We start from the raw sequence: 24,072 nt of genomic DNA, 5'->3' as shown, positions 1-24,072 counted from the left end.
TCAGGGAAAAGTCAGGGAATTTCAGAAAATTTCATTTAAAGTCAGGGAAATTTCTGTAAATTTCTACAAAAATTAAAATTTTTTTGTGAATTTAAAAATGTTTTAATCTAAAAAAACTTGAATGGTTTTTATTACCATTTGCTACTACCATTAAACATTAATTTATTGTTAAATATGTCAGTAACCATATTTTTGTCCAAAGAAAGCAAAAATAAGGTTATTAAAAAGTCAGGGAAAAATCAAAAAATGTCAGTGAGGAGTCAGGGAAAAGTCAGGGAATTTTTTTCTCAATCCTTGTTAGACACCCTGTGTAAAAAAAAAGACAGTTAACTAAAACCTATAGCTGCGTAATATAACTTTTGTCATGAAAGAAATGACCAAAAAGGGGTCGTATATAAGTTTATGAGAGACAGAGATTATTATCCTTTTAATCTAAAAAGGTCCTGAAACTTTAGCCTGTCACACTCATTCAGGAAATTTATTTTTCAAGAGAAAAGGTTAAAAACGCGAGTTGCATTTGACGCATGAAAGAAAATGAAGCCCCTTAAAAACATTGAGTATAAAACTTTTTTGAAACCCCTTTTGTTTCTTTTGCTTTCTTTTGAATTAATATATATATATATATATATATATATATATATTGCTTTTCAAAAGCAATTTTTAACAATTTCTACATATTCTATTATATATAATTATTTTTTACACGAATTGTCATTTTTCAAATTAACATTTGTCAGAATTTCTTTTTTAAAGAATTATTAATTAAAAGAATTTTTAGGCACCGAATTTTTATTTGATAGAATTCTTAAACCGCCGAATTTTCATTTGTCCGAAATTGTAAATGTCCGAAAAAATAATCGACAGAATGATTCGGCGCTATTTTTAAAATCTACCAATTACGATTTTTTTTTTTTTGACAACTTTTGATTGTTGGATTTTAAACATCGTGCCGAAATCTTTCTGTCAATTGTTTGTTTGGCCATTTGCAATTTCGGACAAATGAAAATTCGGCGTTTTAAGAATTCTGTATACAAGAACAAATTCGATACATATATATATATATATATATATATAAGAATTCTACGGTAAAAAGTTTAAAAAGAAATTCTGTCAAATGTTAATTCAAAAAATAAAAATTCGTCTAAAAATTAGTTAAATATCTAATAAAATTCTTTAAATAGAAAATTTGAACTAATAATTTTTATGGGGATAATCATACGCCCCAAATTAATTTTATGCATTATTAATGCTTCTCGGTAAATTTCACTTGTAATCATCCATAACATAGAAGGGGAAGAACATGATTTTATCGCTTTTGGCATAGTTGAAAAAACACTAATCTGCTTTTGTCTCGATAGAAAATGAAGCCATCTAACATGCAACTTAATGTAATAGGTTAAAAGAATAGAGAGAGAGAGAGAGTGAGTGAGAGTGAGTGATTTCTGAATGAAGCTAGTGCGGAGACTATCACCTCTCCCTTCGGGGGATTTTATGTGTGAATGTGCATGTGTGTGTATATGTCAGTTAAGCAGTCGCGAATGGAAAGGGTATATATATATAAGGTGGAGGTGGTCGAGGGATTGATAAAAGACTTTATTAATAATGACGTGCAAACGCTGTCTTATTTGCAAAGCAGGTCTCGCGTTGCAGGCTTCTGGAATAACCTCGGGCTTCCGCGCGCATTGTTATCCTGCGATCAATGGCACGTTCATTAAAACTCTATTTTGCACATCTCGTCGTGGCGTATGTGTGCATGACTGAGCGAGGAGGAGGTAGATATATATATTATATATATACGTATATAAAAGGGCCGAGCACTCGCGGTGATGTATCGATGATACAATTGTATTTGCTCTACCGGTATAATAAAAACCCCTCTTGAAAGGATACATTGTTGTTCAATTGTGTGCTCGAAAAAAAAGAACTAAATCAATGACACTCAATTTTCACTTGTATTCCGAAATACTTTTGTTATTTTGCCGCTCATTTACATTCATTCAGCTATCAAATTTTTTTTTTTCAAGTACATATCCATGCGTGTGTAACACACGCTCTTGAAAATTCATTGGGGCTTAATAATTTGCAACGTGCTCGTCTGGGAATGAAGTGCTTTTTATCAAACACAAAAGTGCAAGCGAAAATTGGCGTATTTTAAGGGTATTTAGTGTGTAGTGTGAAAAAAAAACCCCATAGTATTTCAATTAGGTTACGCTCACGCAATAGAAAACTATGTTAATAAAAAAAAATCTTTACTTCTGAAATCACACTAATTTTAAAGTATCAAATTGATACCAAAAATATCAAATTGATACAAATTTTTATATCAATTTGATATTTTTGGTATCAATTTAATACTTTTAAATTAGTGTGAAACAGATTTAAAATACACAAAATTAAATAACAGAATTTATAGGTTAGAAATTTTGTGAATTGTTACAACCAAGTACCAACTTTAAAAGTCAAAACCACTGATCTCTATATGTACAAGGCGATGCAGTGCTACCACCCACACAGCACATGAGATTTTCTAAATATTTCTGAAATATTTCATTGAAATTTTGAAATATTCCAATGCGAAGTCCTTGAAATATTGCTGAAATTAGGGAAATGTCCGCCTATAAGAAATATTGCCGTGTAATTTTGCTGAAATATTTCATTAAAATATTGTAGAAAATTTCCAACTTAAATGATGCGCACTGGTCGATCTCAGTTTCTATGGCCTGTACAGCTGCGCAGTAGTTTTTAATTTTCTAGGATCCTAAGGTGTTGAACATTATAGAAAATAACGATTGATTACATATTTTAAAAAAGTTTCTAACTTTCTTTGAAATATTTCCTGAATATTCCAGAATCTTCATGTGTAATATTGCAGGAGTCTTAAAGTGTAATATTTCAGCAAAATTGTACGGCAATATTTCTTATAAGTGGACATTTTCCTGTTTTCATAAACATTTCATGAACCTTGCATTGAAATATTTCAAATCTTTCAATGAAATATTCATGAAATGTTTAGGAAATATAATGTGCTGTGTGGGCAATATAAAAATATATATGACAAATTGCGAGAACATAACCTTGATAATTTTTCCCTACGCACTTTTTTCGCAGTTCATTCAAATTCTTTATATTATACTCATGGTAAAATAAGAAAAATTTTTAAGTTACAATAATTTACTTGTATTTGTAACGCATTCTGTTATAGAGAGTACACGCTTATTATAAGGTCATACCTTTTAAAGCAAAATGCGATATATCTCGATCGTATGCAGAACTTAATTGGCTGGCTTTAATAGCAAAATTATTTTGCTCTTAGAGCCAGGCCAATTAAGTTCTGCATACAATATCGATATATCAATTTTACTTTTAAAAGGTACAACTTTTTATATTGCGCAAAAATGTGTAACCAAAAAAAAAAAAAAAAAATTACATCTCAAACTGTCTTGAATAAATTTATTATAGCCTCCTTATTTTGGTCTAAATCTGAAAAATTCGAATTATCAAGAGATCCAATTCCATAAAGTCGAATTATCATTTAACCAAATTATTAATATAGAAACCCAAATTGAGTTTTTGGGTAATTAAATCTTTTTAAAATTCGATATTTTGATAAATTTCAACAATATATATTGAAATGGAATTTTGAAAAAAGAGAAAAAAATTCGTCATTTCCTATCACATATATACGACTAGAAATTGTAACAAATATTTGTTTATTTAAAAAAAAACACATTCTTCTTAAATAAACAAAAATTTATTAAAAAATAAATTATTCCACTTGAAATTTGCAGTTTGAGTGTAGATGTATATATATACACGTATCATGTTTGCTTGCACATGCGCAATGATTAGAGGTTCTAGTATTACACTGCAGATTATCTAATTTGCACAGAGCGCCGTCAATCCACATACAAGATGTGGGTGTCAATTTCAGTCAATTTACTATTGAACGGACATGTTCCTATTGGACACTACAATAGAAAGCCTTCCACACATAATTAATACGATTCACTATATAAGAATGTTGCTCGAGTTTTTACACGAAAAAATTGTTTATAATTTAATTAATTTAATTTTTTCTTAAACTCTTTTTATTTTTCTATTACTAAAAAAAAAACATCGTTTCCCAGAAACTGATTTACGACAACTTACAAAATTAAGTAAAATAATTTTTAGGTTAGGAATTCAGTGACTTGAAATTTAACAGTGCCAACCATGTAACACAAAACTAAATAGATAATGGCGCTAAATTTAAAAATAATATTAACTATTTAATGAAAAATTATTTTTTTAATATTTTTAGAAATTTTATTATCACATAAAATATAAGGAACATATATTTTAATTTTTTTTTTTACAATCATTGCAAAGTATGATTAATCCTTTAATATTGAAAACATTTTTTTTTTACTGATGTACAGAATAATTATAAGGTATTTCCCATAATATAATTAGAAATATTTAACTAAAACAGTTGAGAGAGAGAGAGAGGGGGGAAGAGAGAGAGAGGGGAAGAGTTTAACTACACTCCAGTGAATATTTCCGCTATATTATCTCCTTTTCATTTTGTTTTTATTTTCAAAGAAAATTGTTGAACTAAATTCAACCTAAATCTAATTAAATGAAATTTAAGTAAATTTTATGTTTTTGTGGAAAACCATTTCTCCAATTTCGCTGCATTTGTAATTTGCATTAATTTATCTCACACACGTTAATGTTAAAACGCAAATAATTGTTTATCAAATAAAATAATTTAACGACTTTCGTGTAATATTATTTTAGTTTGTATTTGAAACAAACGCTAATATAAAACTCATATTACAAATATTTAAATATTTATTTAAATTGTTAAAAGTTTTCTACTTATTTTTTTATTACAATATACACATATAGGTGTGTAAATTTGGGACGTTCTTTGTCAACCGGACCACCCCATCTCTCCATAATTGGTTTAATTTAAAAAAATTTCATCATATTGGAAAAATTAGCTTGGAATGTCTACTTTATAATCCCGTTGGGCGCTTTTTGAAATTCAAAATGGCGACTTAAATATGGCGCCTAAACGACATAAAAAACACAAAAAATCCACTAATACGATCTATATTAATGTTTAAAGCTTCACATATGACGATAAAAATAACCACAACATAGTTTACTTACAAACTGATAACGTATCTCCATTCAAAATTCAAAAATTCAAAATGGCGGATTAAATATGGCGGATAAAATTAAATATTGAGATAGGCTCGTGAAAATTACTACCTGGGGGTTTTCGAGGTCGCTGTTTACAAATTTGATGTCAGTTTTTAAAAATTCTAAATGGCGGACCAAAAATTTAAAAAATTGAGCTAATTTCGTAAAAATATCTTCATAGGGGTTTTTTTGGTCGCTGATTACAAATTTGATGTCAGTTTTAAAAAATTTTTAAATGGTTGATGACAAATTTTTATTTAAAATTCAAAATGGCGGATAGAATTAAAAAATTAAGCTAGTCTTGTGATTATTAATTAAATAATCCTCACGAAATTTCCATAAAAAGTTATCTGGCGTTGTATTTGATAAGTTCAAATGGCACTTTTTTACGTTCAATATAAAAAAGTTAGATCAATTTTTTATATTTTGGTCCTCCATTTTAGATTCACCATTTTGATTTTTTAAAAAGTAACGATGAATTCGTAACAGGGTGTCTACTAAAAATCTGAATTAAAATTCCAGGATTTTTCAGGACAAATTTCATATTTTTCCAGGACATTAAATTGGATGACTTTAAGGAATAAAAAAATTTTTAGTTTAACTATTGTTATCAGAAATTATTAAAAAATTAATTAATTACTTAAGTAAATTTTCATTTTACTTATTTAACGAATTTTTTTTTAACTTGATTGACAAAATTAGAAATTTTTGAAAATTTAAAAGCAAAATATAAAAAATTCAAGGACAAAAATTAAAATTCCAGGACTTTCAAGGACATTCCAGGATATTTCCAGGACTTCCAGGACTAGTAGACACCCTGCGTAAAGATTGTCCTGAAAAACCCTTAGGTAGACATTTTAACGAGTTTAGCTCAATTTTTTGGATTTTTGGTCCGCCATTTACAATTTTTAAAAACTAATATCAAATTTGTAACCAGCGACCTCGAAAACCCCCAAGTAGTAATTTTCACGAGCCTAGCTCAATTTTTAATTTTATCCGCCATATTTAATCCGCCATTTTGAATTTTTGAATTTTGAATGGAGACACGTTATCAGTTTGTAAACTATGTTGTGGTTATTTTTATCGTCATATGTGAAGCTTTAAACAATAATATAGATCATATTAGTGGATTTTTTGTGTTTTTTATGTCGTTTAGGCGCCATATTTAAGTCGCCATTTTGAATTTCAAAAAGTGCCCAACGGGATTATAAAGTAGACATTCCAAGCTAATTTTTCCAATATGATAACATTTTTTTAAATTAAACCAATTATGGAGAGATGGGGTGGTCCGGTTGACAAAGAACGTCCCATTTATATTTATTATAATTATAATCCAATTAATAAAATAGCATTTTACAAGAAAAATGAAATTAATTATTAAAAGATATAGATATAGTATTTAAAAAAATTTATATTTAATTCATTTTATATAAATATAGAAAATTTTCTGGCGAAATCCATTTAAATTTAATATCATTAATTATCACTCATTTCAGTATTATATTATAATTCAATTTTTACAATTATTCATTTTCAGAAATTCAGCATTTTTGCATGTTTCATAAATGACAAAAAAAAACACTAAATTATTTTGCACTTATAGATTTTTACTTTTACTACTTATATATAAACAGATAAGAATCATAAAAAAATAAATAAAACTGTATAGGTATAAAAAAATGAAAAAACTTTTTCAAACCTTTGGAATATTTGTACTATATAAAATTATTCTATTTGCAAACTAAATTGTCGTGTGTAAAGTGCAAATTTTAGTTCAACATTGATAAAAAAAAAAAAAAAAAAAAAAAATTTCTATATGGAAAAGAAAATTATTCAAGGGAATAAAAAAATTACATTCTTTTATTAAAAAAAAAAATAAAAATAACATTAAAAAAAACCTATTTAATTTTCATTTATTTTAATTTGTTTTTATTAAATATAATTAATTCTATAGCAAAATAAATATATAGTGTGTAAAAATTTTAAAACGCGTCAAATATTTTTTTTAAATTGTTATTTATGTGATTTATTTTTTTCTCTCTTTTCACAATTCACTTTTGACAAAATATTTCCCCTGTTTTTATTTTCAATATGAGAGTTTGGTATATATAACATTTTTTTTCTACGTTTTTTATTTTTCGATTTATGTAGTAAATTCTCCGAAACATTTCGAGGAAGGCAACAATCAATTCAAACTCGTTTGTACGAAAATTCGTGAGAGACGATTTTTCGTGGGTCCCAATTTATGCTGTCAAAACGAATATGTGAAATATATATATATATATATACATAGTCCATATGTATATATGGACATAGTTGCACTTGCGATACTTTCGAGTAGCCGCAGGCTTCATACACAAACATGAAAACTGTAATGGCAACCAACAAATCGTCCTAGTGATATGACGACTTATAGTAAAGGCATACCATTTGAAATTACTGTTTATTTTATTCAAAAAATAAGTAAATAAATATACAAGCCAAACAAAAATATCTCAAAGTTACAAAATTGAAATTTTCATTTTATCATTTCTCGACAAATTCAAAGCTATTTCAATAAAATATAGAAAACAAAACTGAATTCAGTGTTGTTATGTATCATTTATGAAATTCAGTATCTTTAAGTAGCAAACTTCATATTGCTCAAAATAATCTTGACGATGTTTATTTTGAGTTTGCATCATAGAGAAAAACTTTTAATTTATAGATTATGATCAAGATTATAAGAATTTTATACTGTAATTAATAACACTGTATGACCTTGCAATATACTATTGGGAAAATATTAGGGTTAATTACATTGAAAATTTTTTTAAAAATTCAAATTTCGCGCCATTTTTTTATAGTTTTGTGTTACATGGTTGGCACTTCTGCTTGTCAGTTCATAAGGGCGCACTCACACCTTTTCGCTGCCTGCCTGCAGGAGTTGTCATGGCAACGTGAAGAAGTAACAGAGATAGTAAATTCAAATTTGAATTTTCTCTCTCTCTGTTACTCCTACACGTTGCCATGACAACTCCTGCAGGCAGGCAGGCAGCCAAAAGGTGTGAGTGCGCCCTAAGATGCGCCTAACCTAAAAAATTATATTTAATTTTGTAAACTGTTGCAAATCAGATTCGAGAAATAAAAATAATTAAAATTTATATAGTTATATAAATCATTAAATTGTACAACAATAATCATAATAATAATAACATCATATCAGAGAGAAATATAAAATTGTCGAAAGGAAATCATAACTAATTCTTTAATTTCAAATTAATTGAAATGAATTCTCAAGATTAAATTAATTAATTTCATATCCTTTTCTATATCCGTAATATCGTCTCGCCTTGACATATACGTTATCAATTAAATATATCTTCTTTTCTCTTATTTTTTGCGCTCTAAGAATTTTCTTCGAAGCTGCAATTGAAAACTATTTATTAAATGATTTCTTTCTTTTAATTTTACAGGAGTGGCACCAGATTCAGAAGAATTTAACGATAAAAATGACAAAAAAAATACAGATATCGTTCTAATAACACCAGGAGGAAGACGTGTTGAAACATTTGGATCACCTTTTGAAATGTTTCCCAGAGAAAATATAGATACAACACAAGATGACTATTTTGATTTTGGAATTTTTCAAAGTTTGAGAGGTAAGTCACAAATTAAGTATTCAGGATCATTAAAAATTGAAAATTACAATTAAAAATGATATTTAAATATATTTTTTTTAAAAATCAGCTAATTATAACATTGGAAAAATCATAATATTTAAAACGTTCAATATTGGTGAAGAGTTTATAAGGGATGCAATTTCATTAAATAATACTAAATTTTTAATGCCTTCCTACTTAAAACAATGAGAAGTGAAAACTTCAATATACTTTTGAAAGTTTTGTGCCTTCTGAAGTTTGAGGCGTTTACATCTTAATGCTTTCTATTATGAAATATTCAAAGCCAAACTTTCAATAATATGGACTGATTCTATCAGAAATCCATGAAAGTTGAATTAATAAAATCTGCTATCAATTTGTCGAGTCTCAACAAATTGAAATTTAAATATATAAAGAAATTGTAAAATTTACATATTTTAAGGGTTTAAAAATTATTAATCTCTATAAAAAAAGTATAGATCAAATTAGGGTCAGAAGTTCACGTCGTCAATGACAATTTGACCTTCACTTTTCAAAATAATCGCTATTTCATATTTTTTTGGATCCATTGCAAAAAAAAACAATTTATTCCTAATCGAAGAGCATCGGATTCACTTTAAATCCGTTACTTGGGGTTTTTTTGGGTGTCAATTTTAAAAAATTGACAACAAATTTGTAATCAACGACCCCAAAAACTCCCGATTAACGGGTTTCGAATAAATCCGATGCTCTTTGATTAGGAACAAATTTTTTTTTTTTCATAATGAACTAAAAAAATGTGAAATGGCGAATATATTGAAATTTTGACCTTAACTTTTAAAACGGCTAACGTTATTGAATTATTATTATTCATTTATCTTGTAAAAAGTTTGTTCAAAAAAAAAGTTATCGATTCGCGCACAGTGTAATATTTTGCAAATTATTTTTGAGTTAAAAAATTAACCTTGTATTCGTATTCAGCTATCCCTAATCAGATATACCCTACAAACTGCTAAGTAATTAGTATCAAGTGCATCCGATGAATTGTTCAAAAATTCGTTCACTATACTTTAAATTGGAGAAAATTTCTGGAGCGGTGTTAATCATATACAAGAAAATTCTACACTGCTAACTGTACACGAGAAAATTCTCAACAAAATTTTTCAAAAATATATTCTACACAAATAAATACTACATCCCAAAACCCTACACAGTAAACTGAAACTTCTCACCGTAAACTGTACACAAGTAAAGTCTATACATATTAATATAAAAATGAAAATGACATTTTCAAATAATTCTACACAAATAAATCATATATTTGTAAACTCTACACAGCTATAAAAAATAATTAATGATATTGTTTTATAATTCTATACACAATTAAATTCTATACATGAAAATTGTCATTTATCATTTTGGAATATTCTTAAAATTGGGTATAGGTTATCATTAATTATTTTATATGACTATGTAGAGTTTACAAATTTAAGATTTATTTGTGTAGAATTATTTGAAAATGTCATTTTCATTTTTATATTAATGTGTAGAGTTCGGTGAGAATTTTCTAGTGTTCAGATTACTGTGTAGGGTTTTGGGATGTAGTATACATTAAAGACCTGGAAAGAGTTAGTTTCTGAAAAATCCGCAGTATCTCCCGAGTTTTTATTTATGGGTACTTACGGTTTGCATACCAGTAATAATGCATTCAAAGAAGGTGCCAAAGCTATATAGTGGAAACCTACCGAATTCCTAAGAGCAATATTTTATTTGTTCAAGGATTCCTCCGCTCGAGGAGAAAATTACACAGAGTTTTCAGGAACTGACGAATTCGCATTAAAATTTTCTTCGGTTAGATAGCTGTGCATCACATAAGATTTAAGTTAAGTTCACAATCACAACACTTGAAAATTTTTAATTATTTTTATGGTTCAAATAATTATCAATAATTTATTTATTATAAATGAACAAAATTTAAGCAATGCACGCTTGATAAATATTTCTAATGCGTTGTCAATTAATGCAATTAATAATTTCCTATTACACAATATCATAATCGACATATATGATATTTGTAAACAAACAGGGTTGAGAAACAAGAGCCCAAAATATGTTCGTCCAAAGCAGAGTTGGGTAAGATTGAAATTCGCTTTGGACGAATATATTTTGGGCTTTTTTTTGGATACGTAGCTGGAATATTGGAACCGTTTTTGAAAGAATTCCAAAGTGAAAACCCAATGGCTTCTTTACTTTTTTCTTCGATCAAGGGAATAATTGTGAATTTAATGAAAATTTTTCGTGAAACAAGAAGTTCTCGAGAAAGCAACAAAAGTTACCAAGGTAGATCTCAATTGTCAAGAAAATTTGAAAGTGGCTGCAGATATTACTTTTCAAGACAGTTTTTCGATAAATGCAGAACTCTGATTGCTAAGCGTATTATAAGAAATTATTGTTAGGTTTACAAAAGATCAGATCGCCTTGACACCTTCTGGATCTCGAGAAAGAAAAATAGTTGCATCTGCACTGCAAAAAGAAGTATCTTATTTTCAGATGTTTTAGTCGCCTTTTTAAGATGTTTTTTATAACTTGCTTCTAAATTATCTAAAACAACTTAAAATGCATTAGTTTCTTAAGATATAAGATGGATAGGAAGATACTTTTGGTAACTTGCTTCCAATGTATCTTATAATAAGATACTTCTTTTTGCAGTGTGCTGCACGTGAAAAGATCTTCCAAAATAAGCGATTAAATGAGAAAGAGCTTCAAGAAAATAAGAAAACTCACGCTTGAATATAAGAATATAAAACTGATTAAATCGATGATATTATTCAAACTCTTGCGTTGCAATTAAAGCAAAAGACTTTATATTAAAATTTAAGAAAATTTTATAGTAATATTTTACTAAAAATTATATAGTTTTTCCCTACTATAACATAGAATTATAATATAGAATTTTAACGCGATCCTTGTTTGACTTTTCCATGTGAATAGTTCGAAATATCCGCTTGTGTGTAAATAATACGTAAATATATATATATATAGCGCAATATAAGCATTGACTATGATGTGCATATAAAAGACAAAAGGGCAATGCTAATACGGCCTTAGATATTATATACCAAATGCACTTATATCAATTTTCCATTACCAATGGCTGGTTGATGCCATCACACATTTATAGTCATCCACATTTCGCTTACGTGAGGATTGTGGAACATAACTTCCGGGCGTCTCTAGCAGTGGTTTGTCGATAACTGCTTTCCAGTTTCACGAGAACGACAAGAACGTCTATATATACATATATATATATATATATACATACATTTATATAGAGGAACCAGTCAGCTCACTGGGACTTCAGATTACCGGAACTTCAACTTAACTGGAACGCAATTGTCCTCCATAGCCATTCGAATAATGTCACTATTGCCCTTTAAACCACATCTATTTCAAGGTATACTCTCATTTTATTTTGCACATTTTCTCCAATATTTTATATTTTTATATTATACACGGGAATGTAGTCATGAGTGGACCACTTCCTGGTCTTTTATGTAAAATAAGTTTGTGCATAAAAATGTTTATTGTAATAGGTGCGCATTGTCACAAAACTATTTTTTAGTGAAAATCCGAACGCATATTTGTATTGAGAACAGGTGATTGAAAAAATAACCTAACGAAAAGTAGCGAAAAAGTATTGAAATCTCATTTAAAAATAGGAATCTTTTTGCATTTTGGAGGTGAAATTTGCTCTTCACGTATTATATAGACAGTGAAATTAATCATGCAAAACGGATAAGCAAAAATTTTAATGTTTATTCAAAAAAAAATTATGCTCACAAAAATGGGGCGCATGATTATTCCATAAAGTGAATTATTTAGAATTTTATTAGATAGAATTGTACTTTATTCGATTTATTTATGTTTTTCGAATTAATGTTTAATCGAATTTAAATTAACCAGAATTTATACTTAACAGAATTTCTATGAAGTCAAATTATTATTTAACAGAATATTCTTTCAACATAATTTCCATTTACCACACTTTTTATTCAAAAGAATTATTTTTAACACAAATTTTGATTTATTAGAATTCTTATTAAACAGAATTTCGTCTGAGTCGAATTTTTAAATGCCAGAATTTTTATTAAACCAAATGATCATTTAACCGAATTTTTATTAACACAAAATGTCATTTAATAGAAATCTTAAAACTCAGAATATTTATTTATCCTACATTGCAAATAGTCGAATAATCAAACGGCAGAAATATTTCGGCGACAATTTTAAAATTGTCCAATCAGAAAATGTCAAGAAAATTGTGATTGGACAATTTTAAAATTGTCGCCGAAATATTTCTGTCGTTTGATTATTAAATTAAAAGTCAACTTACTTTACTTTGTTTTAGATATAAAAATGAAAAGTAATTTCCTTTTTAGTTTTGTGTTTAACATTAAAAAATTAAAAGTTAACTTTGTTTATAGATTTGATTTAAGTTATACTTAAATCAAAAGTCTCTTAATATTTATTTAATATTTAATTTAATATTTATTCAGCCGCAAATGTGAAAGTGAATCCAATAAAGGGTTTTGAGCAAGCTTCTACATAAATTCCCCACAACATCAATAATTTAATGCTATCACGTACACTTTAACTTTGCGCATTATTGTCGTGTGCACTTTTGACATACATAAAATGAACAGATTTTGTTTCAATACAAAATAGAATTCCAGTCGACTTTTGTTTCTTTAAAGGAAAGCAAAATTAATGGAAAGTAGTTTTTTTTTTGTTTCGATACATTTATTTAATCAAATTTTTATTTGTCAGATCTTTCATTTGTTCAAATAAACATTCGGCAGAAATATTTCGGGGAAAATTTTAAAATTAACCAATCAAAATTTAATGGATAATTTTTGCTTGATTAATTTTAAATTTTGCGCCGAAATATTTATGCCGAATGTTTACTCGAACAAATGAAAGTTTTTTGTCAAATAAAAATTCTGTTAAATGAATTTTTGGTTAAGTAAAAATTCTGTAATATGAAAAATCGATTTAATAGAAATTATGATGAATTAATAATTCCAAGAAATGAAAATTTAGCTAAAAGAAAATTGTATATCTAATGAAATTCTATATGAAATAAAAATTCTAAAAAATTAATTTTCGGCATTTATTCATGCCTCTCAATTATAACAGTTTCTTTCTTTCATGTATTGTGAAATTTTTATAGTTATATCATATTATTTTCAATGCTATCTTTCATATTTTCAGTAGAGTACAGTTTTTACTTCTTTTCAATATTCCAGTGAATTCATAAATTCAAATTTATCACGAAAAACTCGATGTTTGGGAAAACGATCCCTTCACGAAAGTATCAAAAGAAAAATGATCATAAGTCAACTTTTCCAATTTGTTTACCCCAATGGCTGCACAAGACGAATGTATATTTAAAACAAAAAGTTTCTTCATGTCTCCGTCGAATATGTATATGTATATATATAAGTATATGTATATGTCGAGTTATTTATAGAGTTTCTGCTTAATTAGAACGGAACTAACTTTTGTGTACTTTAAAGTTAATTTGTTACAGCAAACTTTAAAATTTATTCATTAATTTAAAAATAACAATAATACTACGTATAATAATATTAATATTTTCTTAATAATAAAGATAATAAAAAGAATAATAATAATAAAAATTTTAATTAGGAATACGTAATTCTTAGTTAAGAGATTTTTAAAACAACTCCACAACATTGACTCTGGTTAAAACAAAACATATGTCATAATTTTGCGGATTTAAAAATTTTAATTATATTTTAGTAAAAAGCGCATGAATTTTCAAAAATAAATCAATGGTTAAAATTTTCATTTCGAAGAGTATTATTAGATAAAATTATTTTTAAGACTTCCTTAAAATTTTAGACAAAAATCTTTTCTCGTTTTAGAGTAAGATGTATACTACCAAAACACATTTTCCCATACTAGATCACGTGGGAGGTTCCCACATACCCTTAATAAAATTTTATTCGATTCGATTTTTTAAATGCCAAAATTTCCAATTCATCGAATCTTTATATTTGTCCGAATTTTTATTTACCTTAGGTACAGAGAAATTTTTTAAAATAAAAATTCTGTCAAACAAAAATTCAGTACCTAAAATATCTGTTAATAGTAATAATTCGTTTAAAAAGAAATTACATCAAATGATAATTTGAAAAATGAAAATTCCTCTTAAAAATAATTATATCTAATCAAATTCTTTGAAATAAAAATTTTCACAAGATTTTTATGGGAAATTCTTGCGCACCCCTTTTGTAGGTGTATAGGCATGTACTTCACCTGAATTAAGCATTACTAGATTGATTTTTGAAGAAAATAAATAAAAATGTTCTGCTTCTATATTCAAACGAAAGCACTTAATTAGCACCAATTTTCTGTCTGCATTTGAAAATTTTCTTCATTTATATATTGTTAATGGAGAGATTTTTATACCAAAACTGTGAGTTCATCTATCAAGCATATAGTATTACTATATATAAAAACATATAAGTATTTTAATTATTTTATTTTTCATTTAATACACTAACACAGAAAAAAAGGAATTGCTTACAGATGCTTACTGATGTTTGCTATCAAATCTATCAAAATTAGTAACCACAGCTAAATTTTTTGCTATGACAACGAAAAATTTTGCTATGATAAACAAGGTCAGTTTTAATTTTTAAAAATGTACTGAGACAGCATACTTTTTTGACTCCACATCAAATTTGTTCGCTATCTCTATATTAGCTAACGTAATTTGATGTGACAGCAAATAATTCGGTGCCACAGCAAATTTTTTCTATGCGTGAAATTATATGACATATAAATTTTGTAAACGCATATAAAAAGTTTGCTGTCACATCAAATTACGTTAGCTAATATAGAGAAAGCGAACAAATTTGCTGTAGGGTCAAAAAAAGTTTTCTGTGACAGTAAATTTTAAAAAATTAAGACTGATATTGTTTATCACAGCAAACTTTTTCGTTATCATAGCAAAAAATTTAGTTGTGATTACTAATTTTGATAGATCCAATAGCAAATATCGGTTAGCATCTGTAAGCAATTTCTTTTTTTCCATGTATATAAACATATATACTCTCTAATTCTGAATATTGGTAAAATTTTTAACTAATTTGAATGAATGACTCAATTTTTTTTCTGAATTAGTTTTCAGTACTATTTAAAAATACCCGCATCAAAAATATCTAATATTTACAAAAATATGACCACTGGTGTAAACTCTCTACATGACTTCTGGTATATAAAAAAAATATTTCAATTACCAAAAAAATGCAAAAAAAAATAGAGAAAAAAATTAATAGGCACAATAAAATGTGATGAAGCATGCATTCGATAAAGAGGACACGAGATTGAATTTCGTTTTGCGAATAAAATTCTTTCATGACAAAACGCAAATAATTCATTGGACATATGGCATACAAAGCGAGCTTTTAATATTTCCTATTTGCAATTTTCAAATGTCCAATTTTCCCTCTACTATAATCATCTGCAACATCGCTTTTCATTATCAACAATTCGAAAAATTTCTGATTTTAGTTCACGATTTTAATTATTTCGAAATACACGCGCATTCAAAACAAAAAGCATAGAGAAGTTTATTGAAAGAGAGAAAGAGAAAGAGAGGGAAGGATGGAGAAATTTTTCGAGTTCAAATAAAGAGAATCTAATTTTAAACTAACAAATTTTTGCGCCTAACATTTTTTTCAATAATTTTCTTATATGTTTTAAATTTTTTAATATTTTGTATATATTTTATAAATTCTTTTTATAAATTGTTTATAAAACTAAATCAATTTTTATCAAAATATCCAAATTTCTAATTAAATTAATGATTAGCAAAATACAAAGTTTATTGCAAAAAATAATATTAATGAAAATGGAGTCTCATTTTAGCCCCAAATCTTAGTAAAATTTGGTCCCGCCATTGTGTCATATTACCCCAGTTCATTAAAATAAATAATTTTAATTGAATTCTACTACAAACTTATGTCATATCCTCTGTCATTTCAGTATAAATGTATTAATATATCTTGAAACATTTTACTTACACGGAGAAAAATGAAAAAACGAATTAAGTAACTTTTACTATACTTTAAAAGTAAAACCAAAACTGTCCGCAGTTTCTGCGCATTTCTGTCAATTTTTACTCCAGAATTAGTAAAATTTACTCCTGAAATAGTAAAAATTATTCCGGAAATAGTAAATTTTACTATTTCTGAAGTAAAAATTGACAGAAATACGCAGAACCTGCGGACAGTTCCGGTTTTTACTTTTAAAGTAGTAAAATTTACTTTATTCGTTTTTTCATTTTTCTCCGTGTAAAAAAAATATAAACTTAAAAATTGACAGTTGTATCTTGATAATATGAAACATTTTAATGAATTAGGCTAATATGACACAAAGATTATTGCGATATAATCACAAAAAATTAAAAGGCATTAAAATAAGCTGCAACGCTTATTATTTTAATCCAATTTTGCTTATTTTAATGCCTTTTAATTTTCTGTGATATTCTACCTAATTAAAATTGAACCTTAACGTTCGTGTCATTTTACCCCATCTTGATGACATTTGACCCCGTCTTTATGTCACATTATCTCATTTTATAAAAATTACACATTAAAATTATTAAATGCTACTTTAAATTATAATGTTTTTATTTTAATAAAATGGGGTAATATGACACCTGCACCTCAAATAACACCAATATGGGGTGAAATGATACACATTAAGAAAAATATTATTACATATTTTTTTTCACGATTTTTAATTGTCATATATATCAGTTTAATTTCAATTCGAAAAAATTCACAAAAGTATGTTCAAATTAATTTAATTAAATTATTAAATTAAGAATTAAGAATCTCTTTTTGAAAGAGATTTTTTGACATTAAAATCCAATACCGTGAAAGTAAATAAGTTGCTTAAGTTCCATAAATATATGACAAAATATGTATGTTTAATAAGACATATCACTTAAATAATTTATCGTGACATTCGTCTAGAGAGAGAGAAAAAGATCAAAAGTCATTTAATCATGAAACATGATCGGGAGAACTGAATCTATAACGATATTATAATACAAAGGTCGAAATTATATATTATGCAGGTTATTTGCAAGGTCGCTGCCACACGAACTTTCCATATGTGACTTTCACCGCCAAAAGGCGTGATTGTGAAACCTTCACCTGTTATAATTCCACCGCCCAAAAAAAAGAAATTCTGTATAGTAGCATCAATACATATTTGAAAAGATTTTCGTTTTCCGTTTTTTTTTTTTTTTTTTTTTTTATCGAACTTTCAATCTACAGTTGCTTTTATGGATGTTGACTCTTCTTGTGCTCTCTTCAAATCGAACGAAAAGAGTCAATAAACAGAAAATTGGTTTGCACAGAAAATGAAAAACTATTATTATTGTTTCGTATTTTTTTTTGCCTTTTTTTTAATTTCAAATTTCATTCAATTATTGCAATCTATTAAATTTCCTTTCTACAAAATTAATTTAGAAATATTTCTTTTATCATCACTAATGAAATTGAATTTGTTCAAATTTTCAGAATAACTTCTAATAACAAAAAAAAATAAAGATTTTAAACAGAAAACTTGATCTTTTTTTGACTCTATAGACGAAAAATTTGGTTTTCGATAATATTTGGACTGAGATAAAAATGTTCTTAATGTCAGAAAAAATTCTCTAAATTTTTACTTATTTTTTAAGCAATTTATTCTCATTTATATAAAGGAATAATTTTAAACGAATAGGAAAACTTTAAATTTCGTATCTTTTTATAATGAATTTTTCTCTCGAACTGAGAATAAAAAAAGGTTTTTTTTATCGAAAATTCTTATTTTAAAAACAATACGAAACTTAGGAAACTTAAAAATAAAATAAATTTTAATTAACATTAAAAAATAATAATTCTGATATGGTTTTGGGTTAAATGAAAATTTCTACAATCATAAATGAAATCTCATCATTAAAATTGTTTTGGAATTTACATTACACTAACCTGAATATGCAATCCAGAGATAACTATATATAAAGTATGTAAAATTTATCAGCTACCGCACATGTATGACTGATCCTCACTTAAATAGTAATTACTTTGAGAAGCAAGGATCGTATTGTTATCTACTTCTACATTATTTGCATTATTGTCGGCTTTCTATGTATTAAATTCATATATCTATAGCTCGATTGCAAATTAAAGCCGCACAAGTTTTCAAATAATTCAAATTCAAAATGTATTTAATAATATAGCAAAATATTAAAACACATTTTCATTTTTTCCTTTCATTTCAAGAATTTTTATAAATTATTTCCTGCACAAGAAACTATCAATTATCTCGCTTAACGATCACAACGTTTAAATAATCATTAAGCTATATTATTTAAAATAGAAACGCCAAATGCAATATTTCCAATCTTAAAAAAATTTAAATATTAAAAGGATTGAATCGCAAAAAAGCAAATTTTAAAATTTTGAATATTTAAAAGTTTTTGTCCCTAAAAATTTGATATTTCCAAAAATGCAGTAACTGTAAATTTAAAACTCCAAAAGTTTGAATATTTAAAATTTTCAATATGTATGTTTTTAAAGATTTTAATTTCCAAAAGTTTGGGCATTCAAAACTTTGAATCTCAAAAATTTGAAAATTTAAATAAACGAATCTTTAAAAATTCGTATGTCCAAAAGTTTAAACTTTTAAAAGTTTGAATCTTTAAGATTAAAATTTTAAAAACTTCTAATTTCAACAAAATCTGAATCTCCAAAAGATCAAATTTCCAAAAATTTAAATATTTAAAAGTTCTAATTTCTACAAAATTGAATTTTTAAAAGTTTGAATTTAAGAATTTAGAATATTTTAATAGTTTTAGTTTCTAAACCTTCAACATTTCAAAAAATCGAATATCCAAAAGTTCAAAACTCTAAATATTTAAATATAAAAAAGTTCTAAATTAAAAAATTAGAATTTTTAAAAGTGCGAATCACTAAAAATTTTATTGTCAACATTTGAATTTCAAAAAAATCGAAATCTTCAAAAAAATAAAATTTCCAAAAATTTAAATATTTAAAAGTTCTAGGGTAAATGCACTAATTACTGCGCGATTCGAGTCAAAATACCTTTGAAATAGAAAATTCAACATTTCTATTGTATAAAGTTAATTGACGACTTATTAACCCTAGAAGGAGTAACTGGGGTGTCTAGGTACCCCAGCAAAATTCAAATTTCGACAAATTTGGAAAATTTTTCGTTTTTTGTTTTCGTTATTGCAAGTTTTTTTCAACTTATTTTTATTTTATCAAAAAATCAATAAAACTATTGTTTTTCTTACTAAAAAACCAATAAAAATCACTATATATATAATTAGTTTTATGTCAAATAGAAACCTTTTTACACAAGTTTCAAGTTGGGATGTCTAGACACCCCAGTTACCATTTAGAGGGTGAGAAAATTCATATACTCCTTCTAGGAGTATAATTAATAATAGTTATTTTTTATGAACACACCGTAATTGATGCTCTCGCCGTAATTGGTACATTTACCCTAATTTTTACAAAATTGAATTTTTAAAAGCTTGAATTTAAGAATTTTCAATGTTGTAAAAAATTTTTATTTCTAAAACTTTAAAATTTAAAAAAAATCGAATATCTAAAAGTTCAAAACTCTAAATATTCAATTATAAAAAAGTTTGAAACTAAAAAATTAGAATTTTTAAAAGTGCGCACAATTGTAAATTCGATTTTAAACATTTTAATCTCAACAAATTCAATTTCCCAAATTTTTTAAGGTCAAATCTCCAATTGTTGGTAATTTTAAAAGTTCGAATTTCAAAAATTTGAAAACAGTTAAAAATTAAAATCTTCAAAAATTGAAATTTCAAATATTCATATGTTCTAAAATTCTAATTTTCAAAAGTTTTAAGGAAGTTCTCCCCCTCCAACGTCAGTCAAATCAATGCCCATTTAAGTTTTCATTTGTATCACGTAGTACTAGCTGAACGCTTGGCAACGTTGGATTATATTTCCCCCGTTCCGTTTCGTGTCGTCTGCTATTGTTTGATTTATTTTCGTTAAATAATAATAATAATAATTTATTATTTTAAAAATCTTAATTTTTTATAAGCAAATTCAAATTATTATTCATTATTATGAATCTTTGAAGAATATACTATTATATGTATATACTACTTATATTACTTTCAAATTTCGCGCTTTTTCTATACCTAACCTACAAGACGCAACGTTGCCAAGCGTTGTGCTAAGTAATTTCTGATTGTCAAAATACGGTGTTTTTTTAGACAAAATAATTAATTGTGAGTCTCCTAAGCCAGGTCTGATCAATTTTATTAAAAGTAAGTGAACATTGGCTATTAAACTTTATGTATATAAAGTTCCAGTAATATCTTTTCGTCAGATTTTTCACAATTTGAGATTTCTGACCAAAAAATTCAATTTCCCATAAGAACCCGTGTTAAATGTGAAAAGAGAAAATTATTTATATCTTTTGTCAAAATCCACCTAGACCCCTAAAAATTTAACTACATCTTCTTTAAACCATTATCTATCAGTTTATCAAGTTTGATAATTAACTCTTCGTCATTTCTGTTTGCGAGAGAACTTCCTAAATTCATTAAAACTCGAATTTTAAACAAAAATTAGTCCAACTGTGTGTTTTTGTATTTTTAAAGAAAAAAATAATTAAAATTTTAAAAAACCTTCTGTGAAATTTTAAATAATTCAGTTTTTAAATTTTTAAACAATTATAAATTAAATTTTAATCAAAATTAAAAGTTTTTATACATAGGAAACGATTTTGATAAAATCTAAAAAAAAACTAACGAAGCTTTTTTAAAATTTAAATCATCTTTTTCTTTAAAAATCCAAAAATACACAGTTGGACTAACTTCTGTTCCGATTCTTTGTCTGATTTTTCCTCAAGTTATATGATCAATTTATCGAAAAAGCTAAAAAATTATTTAAAATTTTGAAAATAATTCGTCATTATTTCCTTTTTTTAAATTACAGTGTATATTTCCGTAATTCCAATAAATTTTGATACACAACTACATAACATAAACTGCAATGGACATTACGCGTCGAAGGAATCGTGTGAAAACGACGAAATGTCGATGGTTGATTTCCAAGCGATTTCCTTCCTTCCTCTATGTAAATATATATATATACGTCTGCCATGACAATTCAGTCCTGCAATTTTCACATCCCTCTATATCCAGTTATTCTGAACCCTTATCGCCCCTAGCACCCATCCCTAATGAACAATTACACTCGATAAATCATGCAACCATTTCACCCTATACTTCCGCCAACTAAAACGGGGAAATGTTTAAAGACCATTTTTTTTTTTTGCTCCCTATAATATTTTTCCCCGCGATTGAGAACGGTTAGTAAATTATTGATAAATTTAATTTACGTTTCTTTTACATTTTCGCGATTTTTTTACAAAAATACATAATCAAAAAAAAATTCTATTAAATTTTAGAATATCCTACTAATATTAAATAGGATATATTATATTTATAAATATATATGTACAAAATAAAATAAATATAAAATAAATAATAATAAATAAAACAAAAATATGAAACAAATATAATAAAATAAGAGATAAAAATTTCAGTTTGATAAAAAAAATTTTTTGTTAGGTCTACAGTACATTTTTGTTGTCTATACACGGAGAGAAAAATCTGCCTTTTATAGTATGAAATAGATTGCTGCTATTTTTCTTTAAACTTTTCATACTAATAGAGCAAAGATTTGAGAATTTTTAGGATAGTATTTGTCCGTACTAAAAAAGCATAGTATATATGCTTCTATAGTACAAAACATGTAGTTTAATAGCAACAACGCCATGCGAAGATCGCACATAACATCATCCTACTATGTTTGCATAAGTTCTATGCTTTTTCGGGGATAGACTCTTGCAACTTGGCGATTAGGCCACGCCCACCTTTACTGAATTGGAACTGCCCTAATCGCCAGTTGCAAGAGTCTATCCCCGAAAAAGCATAGAACTTATGCAAACATAGTAGGATGATGTTATGTGCGATCTTCGCATGGCGCCGTTGGATTAAAAGTATAATAAGTATGTAATAAGAGGCTATATGACAAACTTTATTAGCATAGACAAGTTTCATGCTAAAAAGACATACGATTGTACTATAATTACTCAAATTTCATGCCTATATAGCATAGAAAATTTCTGTGCATTAAATGTAAACCTTTCTATACTATAAAAGGCAGATTTTTCTCTCCGTGTAGGATATCGGACAATTTTGCTTCACTACGTAGAAAAATAAAAATTTTTTTTTTAATTTCAGTTAAAATTACAAATAGTTTTACGCAATTTCCAGATATTTCATGACAATGGTATAATTTATTATTACCGTAATCAAAATTAACACATTCCCTATAATTTCCTTCTGCGCGTTTTAATAATTTCTTCTATCTAAAAATATGTAAGAGAATATTGCATATATGTATACATAAAAGTTTCATTGTCATTATTTAAAATATGAATTAAATTTCCTGTGTAAGCGAATGAAAAATTTCTTTTTCCTTTTCAAATGAGTTCTATAATGACTAAATAGAAGAAAGAAGTTGAATAGATAAAAAATTACATGTATGAGTAAAAATTTTCTTTCTTATACGAATGTAAATTTCTCAAATATGTATAATGTATATATGAGAGATTCTTTTTCAATCGCCCCAGCCCAAAAAGTCAATGTTCTGGGATTGGCTTCATACTTTGGTAAATTGTTGTCCTATATGATAGTAATAAATCCCTAAAATATAAACTAATTAAAAAAATATTTGTAGAAAGTAGAGGGGGTTGAAGTTTTGACGTTAAGGGTAACATTGTCATTTTCAAATCCGTTTAACTATGACAAAAGTTAATGGATTTTAATTTATCTATAATGAATTTTATTGCATTTTTCACGTACTTTTCAAAAATGTATACGAAATTTAAAAAAAAAAATTTTTAACCCCTTTTTTGTCAAAATCAACCCTTATTTTTCGATTTTCACCCCTTCGGGTATTTTTTTTTTTTTTTTTTTTATTTTCATTGGAAAGCTGAGGTTTTTTCCGATGAGCTATGTAAATATGAAAATGGGACAACAATAATTTTGTGAGAAACAGAATATTAAAGTAGGCGGTGCCGATAAGGGGTG

At 26.6% G+C, this 24,072-nt stretch overlaps 2 protein-coding genes across 2 annotated transcripts in view; both read left to right on the top strand.

Moving 5' to 3' along the window:
- The window catches only part of LOC127289325 (speckle-type POZ protein-like), a 369,464-nt gene that overhangs the window by 320,940 nt on the left and 24,452 nt on the right, over positions 1-24,072 (top strand). The gene's annotated exons all lie outside the window — the stretch shown is intronic.
- LOC127289326 (icarapin-like) overlaps positions 1-24,072 on the top strand; it is a 62,451-nt gene that overhangs the window by 33,493 nt on the left and 4,886 nt on the right. Inside the window, exon 2 of the mRNA XM_051317185.1 lies at positions 8,646-8,831. Coding sequence (XP_051173142.1) covers positions 8,646-8,831 — 186 coding nt within the window. The remainder of the gene's footprint in view (positions 1-8,645; positions 8,832-24,072) is intronic.

This window comes from Leptopilina boulardi, unplaced genomic scaffold (assembly GCF_019393585.1).
Source record: "Leptopilina boulardi isolate dan_hultmark-lab unplaced genomic scaffold, ZJU_Lbou_2.1 LbouV2_405, whole genome shotgun sequence".
Lineage (NCBI taxonomy): Eukaryota > Metazoa > Arthropoda > Insecta > Hymenoptera > Figitidae > Leptopilina > Leptopilina boulardi.
The sequence above is the reverse complement of the archived record's forward strand: the minus strand, read 5'-3'. Positions and strand labels throughout refer to the sequence as shown.